The sequence below is a fragment of the Sinocyclocheilus grahami genome, unplaced genomic scaffold (assembly GCF_001515645.1).
Source record: "Sinocyclocheilus grahami isolate Dianchi unplaced genomic scaffold, SAMN03320097.WGS_v1.1 scaffold112.1, whole genome shotgun sequence".
NCBI classification, from domain to species: domain Eukaryota; kingdom Metazoa; phylum Chordata; class Actinopteri; order Cypriniformes; family Cyprinidae; genus Sinocyclocheilus; species Sinocyclocheilus grahami.
In genome coordinates this window covers 1759380-1778825 of record NW_015505291.1, presented here as the reverse complement: position 1 = coordinate 1778825, position 19446 = coordinate 1759380, and the positions used below count along the sequence as shown (strand labels likewise).

General features: G+C 36.4%; 1 protein-coding gene across 1 annotated transcript in view; it reads right to left on the bottom strand.

Moving 5' to 3' along the window:
* pigg (phosphatidylinositol glycan anchor biosynthesis class G (EMM blood group)) overlaps window positions 1–19446 on the bottom strand; it is a 136261-nt gene that overhangs the window by 85982 nt on the left and 30833 nt on the right. Inside the window, exons 5-6 of the mRNA XM_016277489.1 lie at window positions 13089–13227; window positions 7124–7336 (exon numbers count right to left, since the gene is read on the bottom strand). Coding sequence (XP_016132975.1) covers window positions 7124–7336; window positions 13089–13227 — 352 coding nt within the window. The remainder of the gene's footprint in view (window positions 1–7123; window positions 7337–13088; window positions 13228–19446) is intronic.

Sequence of the window (19446 nt, the reverse complement as noted above, 5' to 3'; positions counted from 1 at the left end):
TCCTGGCCCTTTTGTGATTCATTAATTGGCACATCATGCAATTAAATAAAAAAAAAAACTGACAGCCTTAATCTTTATACAATTTTTTAAAATCTTTATACAAGTTTTTGTTGCAAACTGTTTGCATGCACAAAATGAATGGCCATAAACACTATAGCTAAATTACTTTAAGATGCTAATGCAAAAACACATACAACTCTCCATGAAGGCATAAAGGCTGCAATGTCATTTGCATACTTGTATAACATACTAAAAGCATGCACTTAAAATGGCATCTTTATATAATGAGCCTCTTTGTTGCAAACTGTTTGGATGCACAAAATGAATTACTTTAAATTACTAGCCAAATTACCTTACGATACTAGTGGACGCTAAATAACTAATGGATGCTAAATGAATTACCTTCAAAATTCAATATTAATTGAAACTGCCATGGCAACTGAAAAAGTTGCATATGACCTCTTCATCTGAAGAGCAATGGGGTTGTTCGTAATATTTACTGCATGCAAAAAAATCAACCATATGAGCACTTTTGGCATACAGTACTATATATTTAACTTATTATGATTTTGCAGGATGTGGCTTTATATACTATATAAGTAGTATGCATGATCAGTGCATCTTGCATATGAATTTTAATCATGCATGCTGCTTTGGAAAGATAGAATGTGAAGCCACACATTCCTCCAGGCCATGTGAAACCTGTGAATGCTTAATATTTCTTTCCCAGACGTTTTTGTTTTTCCCAAGCATCTATGTAGCATCTTAATCGATGTGTCTGCGTGAACCCAAAGACAGAAAGGCGATAAACCAAAACGCGATTTGTTGACGGAGATCATGTTAACCCAGTGAAAAAGTGATGAATGGGACAATTACTGAGCGTTAGCGGGTAAAACAGAACATTAGAGGCGTTTTCACATTAATCTATGCTCTCATGAATGAATTCACTTTGCTGGAACGTTCATCTATTGTCATAACACAAATAAGCAAGGCTGTGATTAATCAATTATATGATTATGCTGAATTAGCTCATGAATCCATGTCAACTGTTACACAGTGTTACGACAGTGAAACATAGCGTTATTTTCACAGTATCAGCTGAAAGTCATGCATATTAGAGCTGCAAGATACATAATAGCGTTACGGCAATGAGAAACCTCAGCCTGTGAGGATGATTCTCAGAAAATGGTCTGTCCTCTCTTAGACACAGCGGCGTCTGCTTAATAATGAAAGTTTAATTCACAGCATTGATCACAGAGCAGGAGAGTTAGAGAAAAGCCAAACGGAGCATCCGCTGGGATGAGCCTGGAATAATGGGGATTATTCATGAATATTTACAGCTGGAAATAAGAAAACAAGGAAAGAGAAGGGAGAGAGAAGCAGATAGACAGACAGACAGACAGACAGAGACAACTAGATAGAGCTAGATAGACAACTAGATAGACAGCTAGATAGACAGCTAGACAAACAGATAGATAGGCAACTAGACAGACAGACAGACAGACAGACAGACAGACAGACAGATAGACAGATAGACAGATAGACAGATAGACAGATAGACAGATAGATAGATAGATAGATAGATAGATAGATAGATAGATAGATATTCTAATCTTACAGCTCTACCTCTCACACACAAACCCTTGAGCTTCACAGTTTTGTGAGTGAATGAGGAACAGATCGGACTTGTGCTGACACATACACACACACTCACACAACAGACGGGAGATCAGTAGAGCTCTTCAAACAAACCGCAGCACACAGCAGGACCCATGTGTGTGCATATGTGTGTGTGTGTGTGTGTATGGCAGGACAGTGTCTCTGCATCTGGCCACTGCAGGATTCTGGATGATCCTGTCATGATGACGGATGTCTCCTCACATATCAGCCTCTGAAGCTGGAATTATCACTCATTTGTGTTGATGATGGTCTGTGAAGATCCTTTCTGTTTAAGTGGATCTGGGCTTTTATTTGCTGAGCTATATTAATAAAGCAAATTATTTAATTATCTTTATTAATAAAGAACTGTGTGTGTGTGTGTGAGCGTGTGCTCTCAGGCTGTGCTTAAAGGGTTAGTTCATCCAAAAAATGAAAATTAGGCTGTGTTTTACTCACCCCCGATGCATCCTAGGTGTATATGACGAATCCAGTTGGAGTTATATTAAAAATTGTCTTTGATCTTTCAAGCTCTATCGTTGTACTCAGCAGGTGTTGCATTGCTTCGGTTCAAAAGACCTGAAATAAAAAGCACCCTTCCATAAAAAAAAGTGTATCACACGGCTCCGGGGGGTGAACAAAGGCCTCCTGTAGCGAATCGGTGCGTTATTGTAAGAAAAATATCCATATTCAAAACTTAATAATCACTTGAATCTAGCTTGCACTCACTGTTGTAAACGGAAGCAGTACCGGGGGAATGACGTATGAGGTCAGCTTTGCGCATGCTCCGCTCAGAAGTGACACACGCGGAGAGATCGAAACAAAACAACGGTCACTAATTAGAAGTACAAAACGAGGATTTGTAAAGAAGAATGTCGGAGGATTTCGATATAAGCCAAGAGGAGACTGGTTTTCCTTTGCTAAAGTAAGGAAACTTTGCTTCTTTTGATCCTGTAAACAAACGTTGGTTTTCACGAGACTCACCGGCGCATGTGCAACGCTGATCTCATACGTCATTCCCCCAGAACTGCTTCTGTGTACAATTGCTGGCGCAAGCTAGTTTAAAGTGATTATTACGTTTTGAATATGGATATTTTTCTTACAAAAACACATCGATTCGCTACAGGAGGCCTTTGTGAGACACTTTTTTTATGGAAAGGTGCTTTTTATTTTACGTCTTTTGAACCGAAGCACTGCAACACCTGCTGAGTACAACGATAGAGCTTGAAAGATCAAAGACCATTTTTAATATAACTCCGACTGGATTCGTCTGAAAGAAGAAAGTCATATACACCTAGGATGCATCGGGGGTGAGTAAAAAACAGCCTAATTTTAATTTTTCGGGTGAACTAACCCTTTTAATAATGCAGTTCATAACGCATTCTGGATGAAAAAGGCACAAAAAGAGACACCTCTGGGTGTTTTGAAATGGCACACTATTAGGCTATCACTATTTTTATAGTATGCAGTATGTATAGAGTGCATAGTGAATGCAATACCCAGATGACATCCTTCATTTGCCAAATGTGCAGCATAGTTATATAAAGTAGTTACAAAAAGTAATTAGTTACTAACATCACTTTTTATTTATTTCCAAGATTAAAAAACAAATGTATGCACTATACAGTATTTACTATAGACTGCAGTACATTTAGTCATTTTGCAGACGCTTTTATCCAAAGTATGCTATCATGCAGTATGCTAGTATGGAGATTTTTGAGCACTGCCTCTGCTTCATACACACACAGTGAAAAGCAGGTCAAGATCTCTAGTGTGACTTCTGGGTTCTGCTGCATGTTGCATTTTAATGGTGCACCGTCATGAGCTCTCAGCGGGTTACCGTGGGAAAAGTGTTATCAGGAGAAAACCTCAGACGTCTCGCTTTCAGGTCAATGTGCTTAGAAAAACTCTGATGAATGACTCTCCCCTTAATCACAATAATTCATCTGCAATTTAATTAAGTGCTTCATTAGGCTTCAAAGCATGATGGAGAAGTTTCTACATCCTAAAGGCAGCAAGACAGACATGGGTGAAGTGAGGTAATATCTGCCTGTACGTCACACAGAGACTGAAGAGCTGACCTCTAACAATCTCATATTTTTGAATGTCCTTAGAAAATGGAAGGACAAAAGTGGGCTGCGGCGGTATGTCATCCTCATCAATCAGATCTCAACCTCCACACGCCTCTCGAACCTTCACTCGAGCACAGGTGAAAGAGGGGAAATTCAATGTCTAATGCATATTGTCAACCCTCTACGGACACCTCAGCAATTGAATCGCCATTGGCTAGTACATTTTTTAGTTTACTCGCCAGACTGATATATGCATATAGTAGTAGGCTACATCAGAACATAAGGAATCTCAAAAAGAACAGGAACTATAGGACTATAATAGAAAAAAGAAACAGTATTGTCTTTACAGAAATGTTTGTACTTATATTTAAATAAAAAAAATTAAATTAAATGTATTTTTTTTGTATCATTTGTTTCTGGCTTAACAGACACTAAACAATACATTAAAAAAACGTAAAACTAACAGGCACAAACAAATGCAGATAATAAACATTTTAATAAAAAAATGTTTTTACCCAGATCTAGTTTTAGCAAATAGATAAATCAATTATATACATTTCATTTAATTTTGTTCTCAAATATTTATAAAAACAGTAATATATAAAAAGTAATTTATCATTTAAAAATTAAAATGCCGATAATTAAAAAAGTTATTTAACAATAAATATGACGTGCATAGTCTTAAACGTCTTAAAAAAAATTTAAATTAAATTTAATCAAACCATGAGTTGTAAATCAAACCATATGCATGAATGAAACATCATATGTAAAGCAGACTGCCACATTTTGTGCACATATATAAACAGTATTTACATAAAGGCAAATCGCATTTTCATCCCGTCACATGTTCTCATTCAAACAGCACGGGCCAGCTGTGAACAAAATACGCTCTGCCGGCTAAGCATATTCTTCCCACCATAAAAGCAGATCCTCATCCAGTGGGATGCATCAGCATCTGTGCAGCTGCTCGTGGATTGACTTTGCTGTGCACTAATTTGAATGCCAATCTATTATTGTGCAACAAATTTACATACATGCACACACAAACAAAAAGAACTCTTCTGGTTGCTTTACATGGCAGTCAAACAATCTCTTCCTGTCTGAGTGAACAGTTTGTAGCCAGAATAAGCTGTGATTCAGATTTATAACGAGTCAAAATGTCTGGCTACACAAGACATACACTTCTATAAAACAGCAACGCGAGTCTGTGAACATGTCAGCAGACATCACCATCAAACACTCTAACCCTGTATAAACACACTCGCACCTCATAACCCAGCAAAACACTCAGCACTGTTAGATGTGAGAAGTGAATGAGCCAGAGATGGATGTTTGTGGGAGGCCAGATATCCCACTGAGAGAAAATGCAACCAAACTGCTAAAGAGACAGCGGAGGACACACAATCACACATACACACACATCTAGGCTTGGGCTAAAGGGTATAAATTCTCTATTTCTATGGAATTAAAGTGCTCTAAATGCCCAGTCATGTCTGTGTACTCAAACCCGTGCTCTTATGTCGGGTTACTGACAGCGTTTCATGAGCTTGTTACTCAAGCAGCAAAACAGGAAAACAAAACTGGATTGAAAACTAAAGCATAGCACAGACTACAAGACTGAAGCTTATTGCTTTTTTGAGACAAATGCCCTAGATAGTAGCTAAATGTAGTGCGAGAGTGTGAGAGACACTCTCTGACAGACCCTGACTCTGTTACTTTAGTATTATTTATAGTATTTAATAATATTTAATGATTAAATAGCAGATTCAGTTTTCAGCTGTATTTTTTGTTTTAGTGTTAGCAATTTTGTTACATGCTTTTAATATTTAAATTTAGATTTAATTTATTTTTTATTTCAGTTTTAGCTTTCCTTAAACTTAAACCTAAAACCAAAACAAAACAAAACAGTGTTTTTAGGCTTTCAAGCTTTTCATCAAATATTTTTTCTGATATTTCTTAACATTTTATTTCAGCTCTATTTAAATTACTGAAAACTATTTTTAATAAATTTCTGTTTAAGTAAAAAAAAAAAAAACACTGCATGTGTGTAACTAGTTACGTTATGAATGTAAAGTGTGAATCATTAACACACATCAACAACAAAAAGTTTTGCATCCAAACCTCATTATTTTGTTTTTTGAGACAATATTTGAGTACTTCCATTCATCCATCCATCCTTCCATCCTTCCATTTTATCCATCCATCATCCATCCATTTACACATGCATCCCATTCATCCATTTATACATCATCTATCCATCTTTTTGAGACAATATTTGAGTATTTCAGTTCAGACAATGCTATCCGATTGGATGCACACTCCGTCTACACTTGGCCTGCACATAACGGAAACCTACAAATCCTGTGCTATATGCAAATATACTGAAATTTTCTTCACACTAATGCCAGTCAGCAAAATTTTCTGTTGAACGCTCTCTTTGCATGGCAATTAGGGTCTTAAGGTACATTCATGTGTCTCATCAATCATTACTAATTAACATGTGGATTGTGAGGCTCCCAAACTTCCAATGCTGCTGATGACGCTCCACCTGGGAAGAGTAAATTTTACATATCCATCCGAACAACCAGATTCATTTACAGTTGGCAGAGTCAGACCTTGTATACATCTCAAACCAGAGGTGACTGGTAGGGGTGGGACAATATATCGATATGGCGATATATCGTTTTCCTTCTTCATGTGATACGAGAATCGATATCTGGCACCAAATATCGATATTTTACTACAATACAATACTACAATTTACTATAATATATTACTACAATAAGGCGCTCTATATAGATTTCCCTGGTCCCAGCATCTAAAAAATGCGTGGAAATCTCGGCCACGCCATTTCCACCTTCTTTCCAAAGTGCTCTGAGCAACCATGAACTGAGTTCTCTATGAAGATGGGGAAGCACGAGGAACCGAAGGATAAACAGATTTCCAGCCACTGTATTAGCTCTACTGCTCTATATATGTTTATGGAGATAAAAGGAGATGGAGATAAAAAACTGCCCCGGAACAGCTATCAGCGTGGACTGTAGGCATCGATCACGTTATTATTGCAGAGTGCATATTGAGTCCGTGAGTAGCCTAACCTCTCCGCTCGGATCGCAGGTGAATTTTTATCGCAGGTGAGTTCCCACCCCTAGTGACTGGACTGCTATCCATCTCATCTTGGGACCTTCTGGCTTGGGACAAGTTATTATTATGGCCAATAAGTTGCCTCTTATAACATTTTCCTGACATACAAAGAGCCCAATCACTTATTCGACACTGGGAAGCTAATCAAATTGTTATGTGTTTGAAACTGCATCAGATGGTTTGTGGACTGATCATGGCTCTGTGGGAATGCTGTTGTATGCATTAGTTTTGTCCTGCACATGTGAACTCACCCTTGTGGAAGGTGGGATTGCTGTCCTGTAGGAGGCGGCTGAGCTGGTGTCCGTTGATCTGGAGGAGGCGCAGCTGTTCTCTGAGTGATAACTCCTCAAACACAGCTGGAATCAAATGGCCCACGCTGTTCTTGGAGATGGGTAACCCCAGACCCAGTGCGAGGGTGGGGGTCAGATCCACCTGCTCCAGGACGCCCGGCTCCTCAAATCCCGCTGCAACAGCAAGATACGTGTCATTAAGCACTCACCGCCTTTAAGACTTGAGGTCATTGCACACGGAGTCTGAAATTTTGATCTGAAATTTTCACACGTTAAAAAATAGATATGACCTCACGTTGCGTCAGTCATGTTTATACACTGCCTCCAAAACTTTTGTCCGTCATAAAAAAATTTGGATCAGGTTTGATTTTCTGCGTTTTTTGCATCCGTAGCAAGTATTTTGAGAGGTGCTTTGATAATCCCGCAGCTCCTTGATAAAGAGGTGGAACTCTCCTTCCTCTCTACGCAATCTGAGGATTGGATGAACCTAATATTCCCTCTTTCTTTTTCTCTTTTTAAGAAGAGAGAGCACAGCAAAATCATCTTCACTGCTTGAAGACTACTGTATTGTTTTGCGAATTATTTAACAACGGATTAATTAATATGCGTCAGACTCCGTGTGCAAGGACCTTTACAGCACATTTCTGTCCATGAGATGCACTTTCTGGAGTTTTACAAGAAAGTCAGTTCTTTAATTTCAGCAAAATATGAATAATCTATCAATCTATCTATACACCCACCACCCATCCATACATCTATTCCTCTATACATCTATCTATTCATCCATCCATTTTTTAAATACCCATCATCCATTTAGACATCTATCATTCATCATCCATCAATCATCCATCCATTTATATATACATCTATTGATCTATTTATACATCTATCCATCCATACATCAATTTATATATCCATCCATCCATGTATACATGTACATCCATCCATTTATTCATCTATATATCTATCCATCCATTTATCCATCTATATATCTATCCATCCATCCATCCATCCATCCATCTATACATCGTTCTGTCCACCTATCTATCATCCATCCATCTGACCATCCATTCATCCCTCCATCAATTTATATATATTTATCCATCCATCCATTTCTACATCTATCCATCCATCCATCCATCCATCTATACATCTATCCATCTATACATGTATTCATCCATCTGTCCATCCATCTATTATCCATCCATCCATCTCACTAGCCATTCATCCATCCATCAATTTATATATTATATATCCATCCATCCATTTATACATCTATCCATCTATCTATACATGTATTCATCCATCTGTCAACCCATCTATTATCCATCCATCCATCCATCTGACCATCCATCCATCAATTTATATATTTATCCATTAATCCATTTATACATCTCCATCCATTCATCCATCATCTATCCATCCATACATCTATCCATAGATCCATCCATCCATCAATCCACCCGTCTAACATCCATCCATTTAAACATCCATCCATCCGACCATCCATTAATCAATTAATATATTCATCCATCTGTCCATTTATAAATCTATTCACCCTTCCATCTATTTATACATCCATCCATCAATTTATATATCTATTCATCCATCTGAAAATGTTCTACTACTTTTGTTCTCATTCCTGCACTGTTCTGCAAACTGACACCCAAAATGAAGACATATTTATTTACATATTAATTAATGAATGCAGATCACTTCATCTCTAGCAGGAAGTTGATGACACTAAGTAAAAATTATTTATACACACTAAATCTATAATATATTCTTCACATCATCAGCGTTTGATTAAGTCAGTGTTTCCTGCACTGTGTTATTGATGAATCTGTAGCGCTAACTCAAAAATGCATCTATAATTCAGCTGAACGGCGTTGCATTGCTTTTGCACTGTCCTCGCTGGCTGTGCACAAAAATAAACACACATATCCTTAAAAGAATCAGTAAATCAATTGTTAAATTTGACTGAATTGAGTCTGGTCTGAATCACACTGAAGACTTTGCAATGCAAAATTCTGATGGAGTTACAAAGATACGAAAGAAGTCAATTCAGGTTAAGTTTATGCATATACAAAAAAGTAAAAACAAACATTCAGCTGCTTATTAACAAGTCTGCCATGTCTCTCTCCGGACGGCGCTGGTTTTACCTGCGGCTACAGCGGTATGATGGACGATAAGGTCAGCATGAAAGCGCCGCATGCAGCGGGTGAGAATATGAGCTCATCTTTAAATAAAAACAGTGTGCTGCACGAGAAAGCTGTTGTGAATGCGTGTGTGTGCAAGCTTATAAATGAGTAAGAGATCACAAAAATAGATCAGGCAGGAAAAGAAACAATTATCACATTCACCCTGACAGTCTGGTGTAGACAGATGCTTCGCCACTCCACACTTTCATTTAGGAGAGAAAAAGAGAGAGAATATAGGGATGAGTGGAAGTGGATAATGAGCATCTCTCACAGATTTTCACACTCTAGGGCGTGAGTATAGTGTGTGTGTGTGTGTGTGTGTGTGTGTTTATCCACACGTGGTTATGAGAGCGTCATGTGCTCGCTGCATGTACTGCGTCACATGACCAGCACGACAACCGCTGCGCCAGCTCTGTGTGTGTGTGTCACAATCAATTACACACTAGACTCAATGCAAATTAATCCATTATAAAACAGTAGGGGAAAAATTAATTAATGCTTCCTATTATCAGACAGAGATGAATCAGTGGGTAATTTAAAACCCTCGGGCCGTAAAATTATCCAGCAACTCACCGCAGAAATCCTCTAATGCAATCAGACTGTCACAGACATTTGTGATTTAATGTGCAGCGAACAACTATATGAGTCTATGTAGGATATGTGAGAAGGAGCACATCTAGAAAGCCTTACAGTAGAACTTTCACTTCCTACACTGCTGTTGAAAAGTTTGGGGTCAACATGATTTTTTAAAAGAAATTAATCATTTTAATCAGCAAGATGCATTAAATTGATCAAAAGTTACATTAAAGACATTTATGATGATACAAATTCAAATAAATGCTGTTCTTTTGTATTTTATGTTCATCAAAGAATCCTGAAAAAGACAACATTCATAAGAATAAAAAATTACAATGACGTCTGATGGACCATGTGACACTGAAGACTGGAATAATGGCTGCTGAAAATTGATCTTCGCATTACTGGAATAAATTACATTTTTAAATATATTTATATATATATAAAACAGCTATTTTAAATTGTAATAATATTTCAAATTTTTACTGTATTTTTGAGCATAAAAGACTTTTTTCAAAAACAAACAAAAAAATCGTACCCATAAAATCTTACTTAAAACTCTTAAATAAAAACATGACTTTTTCATTTAAAAGTCAAAGTGATGACATACTTTTAAGTAAAATAAAATTTTACAAGAGAAAAACATGTACTTGATTAGAGGTCGACCGATAGGGGTTTTTCACTGGCCGATGTTTGGAAATCAGGGCAGCCGATGGCCGATATATGATGCCGATTTTTTGGGACGATATTCTGGCCGATATTTTTTATTTTTTTCTTCATCTCATAAAAGTGAGTTTTTGAGTAAATGATTATTGCAGGATACAAGATAGTAATAGTAGTAGTAGCCTAATTCAGAGTAATAATACATGGCTCAAAACATAAGCACCTTCTCAAAACAGTTCTGAAGTATACTTTTTGTTTATGTTTGCTGTTTCCCACAGACTTGCAAATTCATTCTCCGCCAGCAGAAGGCCAGTTGGAGTGAGAAATATAGCGGTTTCCCTGGTAACAGCTGCAATCTAATAAGCACTGTGACTGCGCTCACAGTCACAAACGTTACTTTATCAGGCATTACAGGAAAGACAAAATGAAAATGACATCGAAGCTTTTCTGAAGACAGTCAGTTCTTTTCAAAGATACATTCATATAAAAACACCCGCGCTGCATCTTAATTTTGAAACGTGCAGTGCTCAGTTTATTCAACGAAGTACAAGCCTTTTGGGAAATCTATTTATGGCGGTGATGAGTCGCCACAAATAACTCAATGTATGGGAAACACTGGACACTGCTAGAAGTCAAACGGCCAAGTGATAACAAAAATAAAAGAGTTCACACATATTACACAGCCCGCTGCTCATAACTGCTTAAGAGTACACTGGCCACGAGCGATGACATCGTGGATGCTATTGTCGGACCTACACACACATTTCATGAGGAAAGTTAACGTGCACGTTATAATCAGCCCAGATGTTTCGTCTGAATTGCATGTGTTTCTACTTTCACATGCAAATGACTTGTTGCACTTATGAATATGATAACTTTCCGGCATCAATTCTAGTAGGGTAAACTGTGTCGTGTGCTTACACATAGTCGCTACTGAGAGTTTGCTGAAACAGACCTTTGATTTGGTTAGGCTCTACTGTAGCTTCTTGTTCCTTGAGCCTTTGCAGTAAAATGGTAAATAACATCATTAACTGGTGCATCAGCAACACGATCAGCCCCCGTCCCTTCACAAAGACATACATTTTCTTAAATGCATGTGTGAATATGCTGGTAGTTATAAGTCAGTTTGATTTAAAGCAAGATAAAGATGAAAAATCATCACCCCAGTCACGCCAACTCTCAGTCTGGGGACTGATTTACAGAAATGTTTATTGTGCATAAAGCTTCTTTGCAGGAGACCGAGGACTATTGCCCTTGTTTAGCTGGATATCTGTCAGACGGCCATTATTGGATACGGCTTAACAATTGTGGGAGGAATACTACATTAACTATAATTTTGAGGACCAGAGAGGATGGAAATGATCATGAAAAAAAAGACTTTGGCTGTCTCTGATGCAAGAAACCTTGACTAAAATAGGGAGAAAAATACAAATGCAATAAAAGAATGCAAATAATTGCAAAAGTGCAAGCAAAGAAAGTGTGAAACACATCAGGCTCTTTTTAGTGGAATAATTGCCCTTCATCAGTACTTTAGAGATACGGTCTCGATTATGCAAAAAAATGTCTACAGTTTAAGCTCTAACAAAAGCAGATCCTATTTTGTGCTCTTGCAAAGAATGGTTGAAATAACTCCTAAACAGATGAACAGAAGCACACAGGTTTGCACATTCTAAGAATATCTTTAAGAATGTCATTATCACTGATCTGAAAAATGCAACTGTTTTTGATTTAAGCATTGTTCTGTGTCGTGTGCTTACACATAGTCGCTACTGAGAGTTTGCTGAAACAGACCTTTGATTTGGTTAGGCTCTACTGTAGCTTCTTGTTCCTTGAGCCTTTGCAGTAAAATGGTAAATAACATCATTAACTGGTGCATCAGCAACACGATCAGCCCCCGTCCCTTCACAAAGACATACATTTTCTTAAATGCATGTGTGAATATGCTGGTAGTTATAAGTCAGTTTGATTTAAAGCAAGATAAAGATGAAAAATCATCACCCCAGTCACGCCAACTCTCAGTCTGGGGACTGATTTACAGAAATGTTTATTGTGCATAAAGCTTCTTTGCAGGAGACCGAGGACTATTGCCCTTGTTTAGCTGGATATCTGTCAGACGGCCATTATTGGATACGGCTTAACAATTGTGGGAGGAATTTTGTGTATGGATTGCACTAAGTCTGGCCAATATACTTTCCTGAAGAACCAAGACATCAAATATACAACCCAGGCTTAAAATAACTTCACTTTCAAACAGAAAAACTTTGGAAAATCGATAGAAGATCATCCAAAATGTTTTGCTTGAACTTCAAAGAGTCGCATAACCATTACGTCTGGAGGAGAAACTTAAGGTGAGTAACCTTTCCTTCAAAACACCATGAGACAACGTCTTTTTTTTTCTAACATAGGATTTTTTGGCAATCCAATAGTCAAATTTCTCAATACAGAGTCTTCTTAAAGAACACCCATCAACGGCCTGTGCTACTCACCTTTCCTCCTGAAGGCGGGGCTGATGAGCACAAGGGGCGTGTTGATTTCCGGTTCCGATGATCCGCCGTGACTGCCGGTTTCAGACATGCCGTGGTCTCCACACAGAACCAGTAAGTTGGGCAATGTCCCTTCAGATTCCTGAAACAGAAAGAAAGAAAAATATTTGAATATATTTATATTTATTATCAATCTAAATTAATATAATTACAAATAAATTGCCAATATTTATTTTATTATTATCTAAAATTATTTATTTAAAATTATGTATTAATATTTAAACATATTTACTGATTATTTAATTATATACTTACTATTAAATTATACATCAGCACAGATAACAACAAAATAATCTGTAAAATAATCCATTAAAAAACTATGATATTATATATCATAACTTTATTTAAAAAAATTGATAGAAATTATTTTCACAAAATAAATGGTTTACGGTAGTGCTGTCAAATCGATTAATCGTGATTAATCGCATCCAAAATAAAAGTTTGTGTTTACATAACATTTGTCTACTGTGGATATATATATATATATACAGTGGTGTGAAAAAGTGTTTGCTCCCTTCCTGATTTCTTATTTTTTTGCATGTTTGTCACACTTTAATGTTTCAGATCATCAAACAAATTTAAATATTACACAAAGATAATGCAAGTAAATACAAAATGCAGTTTTTAAATGATGATTTCATTTATTAATGGAAAAAAGCTGTCCAAACCTACGTGGCCCTACGTGAAAAATTAATTGCCCCCTCCTGTTAAATCATGAAAGAACTGTGATTAACCACGTTATTTTAGAAAGCTGAGTTAAATTTCACCAGCCACAGCCAGGCCTGATTACTGCCAGACCTGTTGAATCAAGAAATCACTTAAATAGAACCTGTCTGACAAAGTGAAGCATGCTTAAAGAGCAACACATCATGCCACGAATCCTGCTGCATATTTGTGTACATTTGTGCATTATATGCTTTCTGCAAAAATTCAGCAAAATACATTTTCTTAATTTCTTGTGAGTTCGTCGCAGATCCCGCTGTATGTTTGTGTATATTTGTGCATCATGTGTGTTTGTGTAAGCGTGCGGGAGAGACGCTGGAATGCTCTTCTCCCCACTGGAGCAAATCACTGAGGTTTTAGCACTAAGCTGCGGGGACGTGTCTCTCTCTCTCTGCCATCAGGGATGCGAGGACGATCGGCTCTGTTTCACATCAAAGAGTCTCTCAGTGCGTCAGAGCCACTTGATTCCCTCAGTGGCACTCTGAAGCTGTACACACAATAAACAGCCGTCCTTCACACACTCCTGGGCCCTGTACTGGTGTGCTCACAGCTGGCCGTCCAAACGCTCTTACTGCCGCTAACACTGATGATGCTACGCTAACAACCAGTCCTCTGCTCGCAGCGGTTCAAATATTCATGAGCCCACTAAACGTATGCTAATGACTAGCCTTCCCTCCCTCCCGAGTTAATGACAAGCACTATGAATAAAGCCATCTGAAAACGCCGCCTCACTTGCGGCCTAATATCCGCCAGCGGTGTGGGGAAATAATAGCGTGCATTGACAGGTGTGATTTAAGTCGCGGTGGCAGGAAAACGCAAACTGTAAATTAGCTTAGGAAATTCCTATTATGCTGTAATTTGGCCAACACATCACTGTCAAATAAAAGCGAAACCCATTCCTTGAGTAAATTATTATACATTAAAGGGGTAGTGCACCCCAAAATTAAAATTCTGTCAGCATTTACGCAACCTCATGTTGTTCTAATCCTGTTTCTTTCGTCAGCTGAACATAAAAGAAGATATTCTGGAGAATGTTGGTAATCAATCAGTTGCTGGTAGCCACTGATTTCCATAGTATGGAAAAAAACTATGGAAGTAAATAGGGACTAAAAACTGTTTAGTTATCCACATAACTAAAGTAGATGCAAACACTGAAAGAATAAAATAAATAAATAAATAATATGTAAACAGAATAAAATATAGCACAAATAAAAAAAATACATGCATATTACATTGTCTATGCTTAAAATTTTAAATAAATAAATTATAAAAGAACATTAATTTATTTTGTCACATATAAGAGAATTTGGGCCAGAAAATATGTGCTTAATTGTCATGAAAATAAATGTATCAAAATCTGAAAATAAAAATAGGCTTCATATTCTATATTCATTTTTATTCTGATTTATTTTCAAGCCGCATGAATAAAGCCATTTGAAAATACCACTTCACTTAATTCAAAGGGAAAACAAGATTTTTCTTACCTCATTGATAGATTTTTCAAATAAAATTTTCAGAAAACAAGACTTAAAAACTTCCTTATAGTCATTTTCCATCTTGTAATGAAAAAAGGCAAAAACACTAAATCTTAGTATTAGTATTAGTATATAAAGTATCTTTTAAACAAGAAAAATATTGAATAATCTTTAATAATAAGTCTTTAATTTTTTTTTATTGTATTACGCATAAACTCAATTAATTTGGACTTTTTTTGTGACTTAACTGACTTAATATCTTACATCCTTATACTTCTCAAGTAAATGCATCTTGACTGAAAAATGTTTAGATATTTCTACTGGAAAACAAGACGACAAATATTGTGCAAGAATTATTATTATATTTTTTTTTTTTTCTAAAACCCATTTAAACTCATCAAACCAGACCTGACTAACCAGCCAGGTGGCCAACTAAGGCCAGAAAACCATCTTGGGCTGGTTTAAGCTGTTTTACGGGCATGCAAACTTTTAAAAGACCTAAAAGGGACAATACAACAGATTCAACAACGAAGCTCTGCTCTAAAATAACAAACAAAAAATTTTTGCATTGCGTCACAGGAAAACACTTCAACTATTCCTACAGTAGATGGCCAATTTCACCTCAATATTGGCATGACGACGGCCACCGTAAAGGGCCGTGGGGGTGTCCCGTCTGGAAATGCCTGTTAGCAGTGGCAGTTTTAGGGCATTTGTTTTCCAGCGGCGAGCCAGAAATAAACTGCTATCACATTGAGGTGCAGTAATGGAGACGGATGCGTCTCAGACTGTAATACAATGTTTGTATAGCAGGGGTAAGGATAAAGAACAGCCAACAAAGCAAGGAAAATAAATAACTTGATATAAGAAAATAAAGCGTTTTTTCTTTCCCTCCTTTATAAGGTGATTTACTGTTATCCTCTGGATGCCTGCGTCTTGCCATAAAAATACATTGAAAATAGAGCATTTCCTCTTATGACTTACTAGAAAGCTTAAAGCAGAACAAAACTAATAAAGAAAGGCGACATTAAAGGAGCTTTGAAAAATAATTCAACATGAAGCAACCATTGAGAGTTCTTTAAAAAAAGTCAAGAGTTTCAGACTCCATGAGTGCAATAAAATAGAGATGCGTGTGAATTTATCTCAGTGATTTGTTGAGCGCTTGGAGACCGATGTGGCTGAATAAAACACGGTGTTAATGTACGAACTGACTATTATTTGAAAGCGCAAAAGTGATTTCTGACTTCAGGAAAGAGTGATTTAGTTTGAGACAAGGAGTGGGAAAAATTAATAAAAAATGAAAATGGAACAAGGTAAAAGAATGAAAGATGCCCCCTGCCATTTTAATAGCACTGCAGGCGGCTTTTCCAAGAAACCTTGAGGAATTACAGACGGCTTAAATGAATAGTTCCGCTAAAGTGAGTCATTTACTCACCCTCATGTCATTCTGAACCCTATACGACTCTCTTTCTTCTGTGGAACACAACAGGAGAAACTATGAATTCTAATTTTAATCTTTCCTCTTTAAATATCATGTACATATGATATGCACATTTAAATTTGGCACATAAAAATGCAATAAAGTACAATACAGGTTTGATGTTAAAGACTAATTGATTTGATTTTTGATTTGAGAATTCAGATTCATTTGCAGTAAACTTTCAGTAAATAACAACTTAGACAAATGTCATATGACTTCAGAGGACTTCAGCTCATAAGCCGCAGGGTTAACTGAAACTATTCAAAAATGCATTTGAAATAAAATAAATGAAATGTTTAAACTGAAGTACAAACATTTTAAGATTCAATTTAAAAACTACAAATGACTAAAACCAAAACTGAAATGAAAATAAAGCTACATAGAAATACTAAAAACTAATAAAAATGTCAAATGCGCATACTGTACTAAAATTACTAAAGATTAAACTAAAATGCAAGACGACAAAAATGCAGGATATTAATAAATACTATATTTGCATATTAATAATTAATTATTAAGTCGTCTGGACCACGTTTATGCTGCTTTTTTGTCCTCCTCATTATACATTTGTATGAAAGCAGTAGGATTTAAAAACTATACATGTCTTTCCACATCGTTATGAGTGTCTTTACTGTACACCCAAGAGCAGCATGAGCATGCTTTAATTAAACTAAAATGCAAGACGACAAAAATGCAGGATATTAATAAATACTATATTTGCATATTAATAATTAATTATTAAGTCGTCTGGACCACGTTTATGCTGCTTTTTTGTCCTCCTCATTATACATTTGTATGAAAGCAGTAGGATTTAGTATAAAACTATACATGTCTTTCCACATCGTTATGAGTGTCTTTACTGTACACCCAAGAGCAGCATGAGCATGCTTTCAATTGTCTCCTTTTGAAGAAATAAGCTCATATTACGTTTTGGAATCCTGATGTTTTCATACAAAGGTAATGAATTCCAGACAAGGAGAGTGGGGGGAAAAAGAAAGAAAGAGAAAGTCTGAATAAGACAGAGAGGGGAGGCAGGGAATAGGTTCAGAAAAAATAAAAGCGGTAAATCTGTGAGGAGATTTCACAGGCACAGAAACCAAACCCAAAACGCTTCAGTCAAGGTCTGACGCTTCTTTTGCCACGTACAGCGATTCCCTGCACAGCACCAGTGAGAATTGTTCCAGAACCATCGTTTAAATATTCAGGAAGTCGTTAAGGCGGTTTTCTCACGAGATTCTTTAATGCTGGCCCTTTTTTAATTGAAGAGGAGAACAGGGGACGCCAGTGCAATTTCAGAGAAAAAGAAACTTGTGGAGTTTGTGGCAGCAGCCAAGCTATTAAAGGAGAGGGGGAAAATGTACTCATGCTCATGATGTTCCAAACCCAAACTTTCCTTCATCCATGAAACAGGGACAAGGAGAGCGTTGAAGGATGTTCAAGCCGCTCTTCTCAATAGAATAAAAACAATATATTGTTTAATAATGATGGATTGTAAATTAATGCTGATTTACAAATATATCCTATTGTTCATTATTAAATCATTCTGCAATAATAATAATAACAATAATAATAATAATGAGGTACTAAGGTACTGATATTAAGGTACGTTATATATCTTATATACAACTTGAAATGTATATGTAAAAAATCTTCTAATTAATTATATTATTAATATTGGCTATTATTATTGATATTAACTACTATAATTAATATGTATTGTTATAATCACAATCATCATAAATTACTTCATGCAACTTGAAAGGTTAAAAATACATTACATGTAATTTATTATTATTATTATTATAATGTAAGGTACATTATATTTCTTAATATCTTAATACAACCTGAAATGTATTTGTAAAAATCGTATAATTAATAATATTATTAATATTGGCTATTAGTATTGATATTAACAACTATAATTCATATATTATATTATATTATAAGCAGCATTAATTATGCTGATTATTATAATTCATGCAACTTGAAATGTCAAAAATGCATTGTCATTTATTATTGTTGTTATTGTTATTATTATCAAACTTAATGTAACAAATGTATTAGAACATGTAAAATATAAATATGTTATTATTATTATTGTCAAATTAATTGATACAACTTGAAGTATTGAAACTGTATATGTAAATTACAATTTTACATTAGTAGCAGTAATCAGTATTACTTAAGAATTGAGATACTCTTATAGTTTTTGTTAATACTTTGAATTAGAGTTTACTTTTATATTTCTTGCTTTCATTTTAGTTTTAAAGTTTTAGTGTTTTTATTTGTTAGTAATCTTTAGTTCCCTTTCAGTCGGTCACTCTCGACGTCACGTCGGAGGACCGACGAATTGGGATCTCGCTTAGAGGGACCAATCTACTTCGAGTGTAAACTAAACGACAAGGGTCCCCCCGGTGGAGCGGTCGGTTGCGATGCAGTTGTGTCCTAAATCCGCCTCCAACCGGCAGGGAGAACCGTGCCTCCACTCCCGGATCTGTAGGTACTCGACTGGCCAGCGATGCCTATACGACCGGTGGAGAAGCTGCCTCCGCCTTAAACGCTACGGTGTGATTGCAAGTGCACCAGGCCAAGGCACTGAGGGACTTGCACGAGGGTGGTCACGACC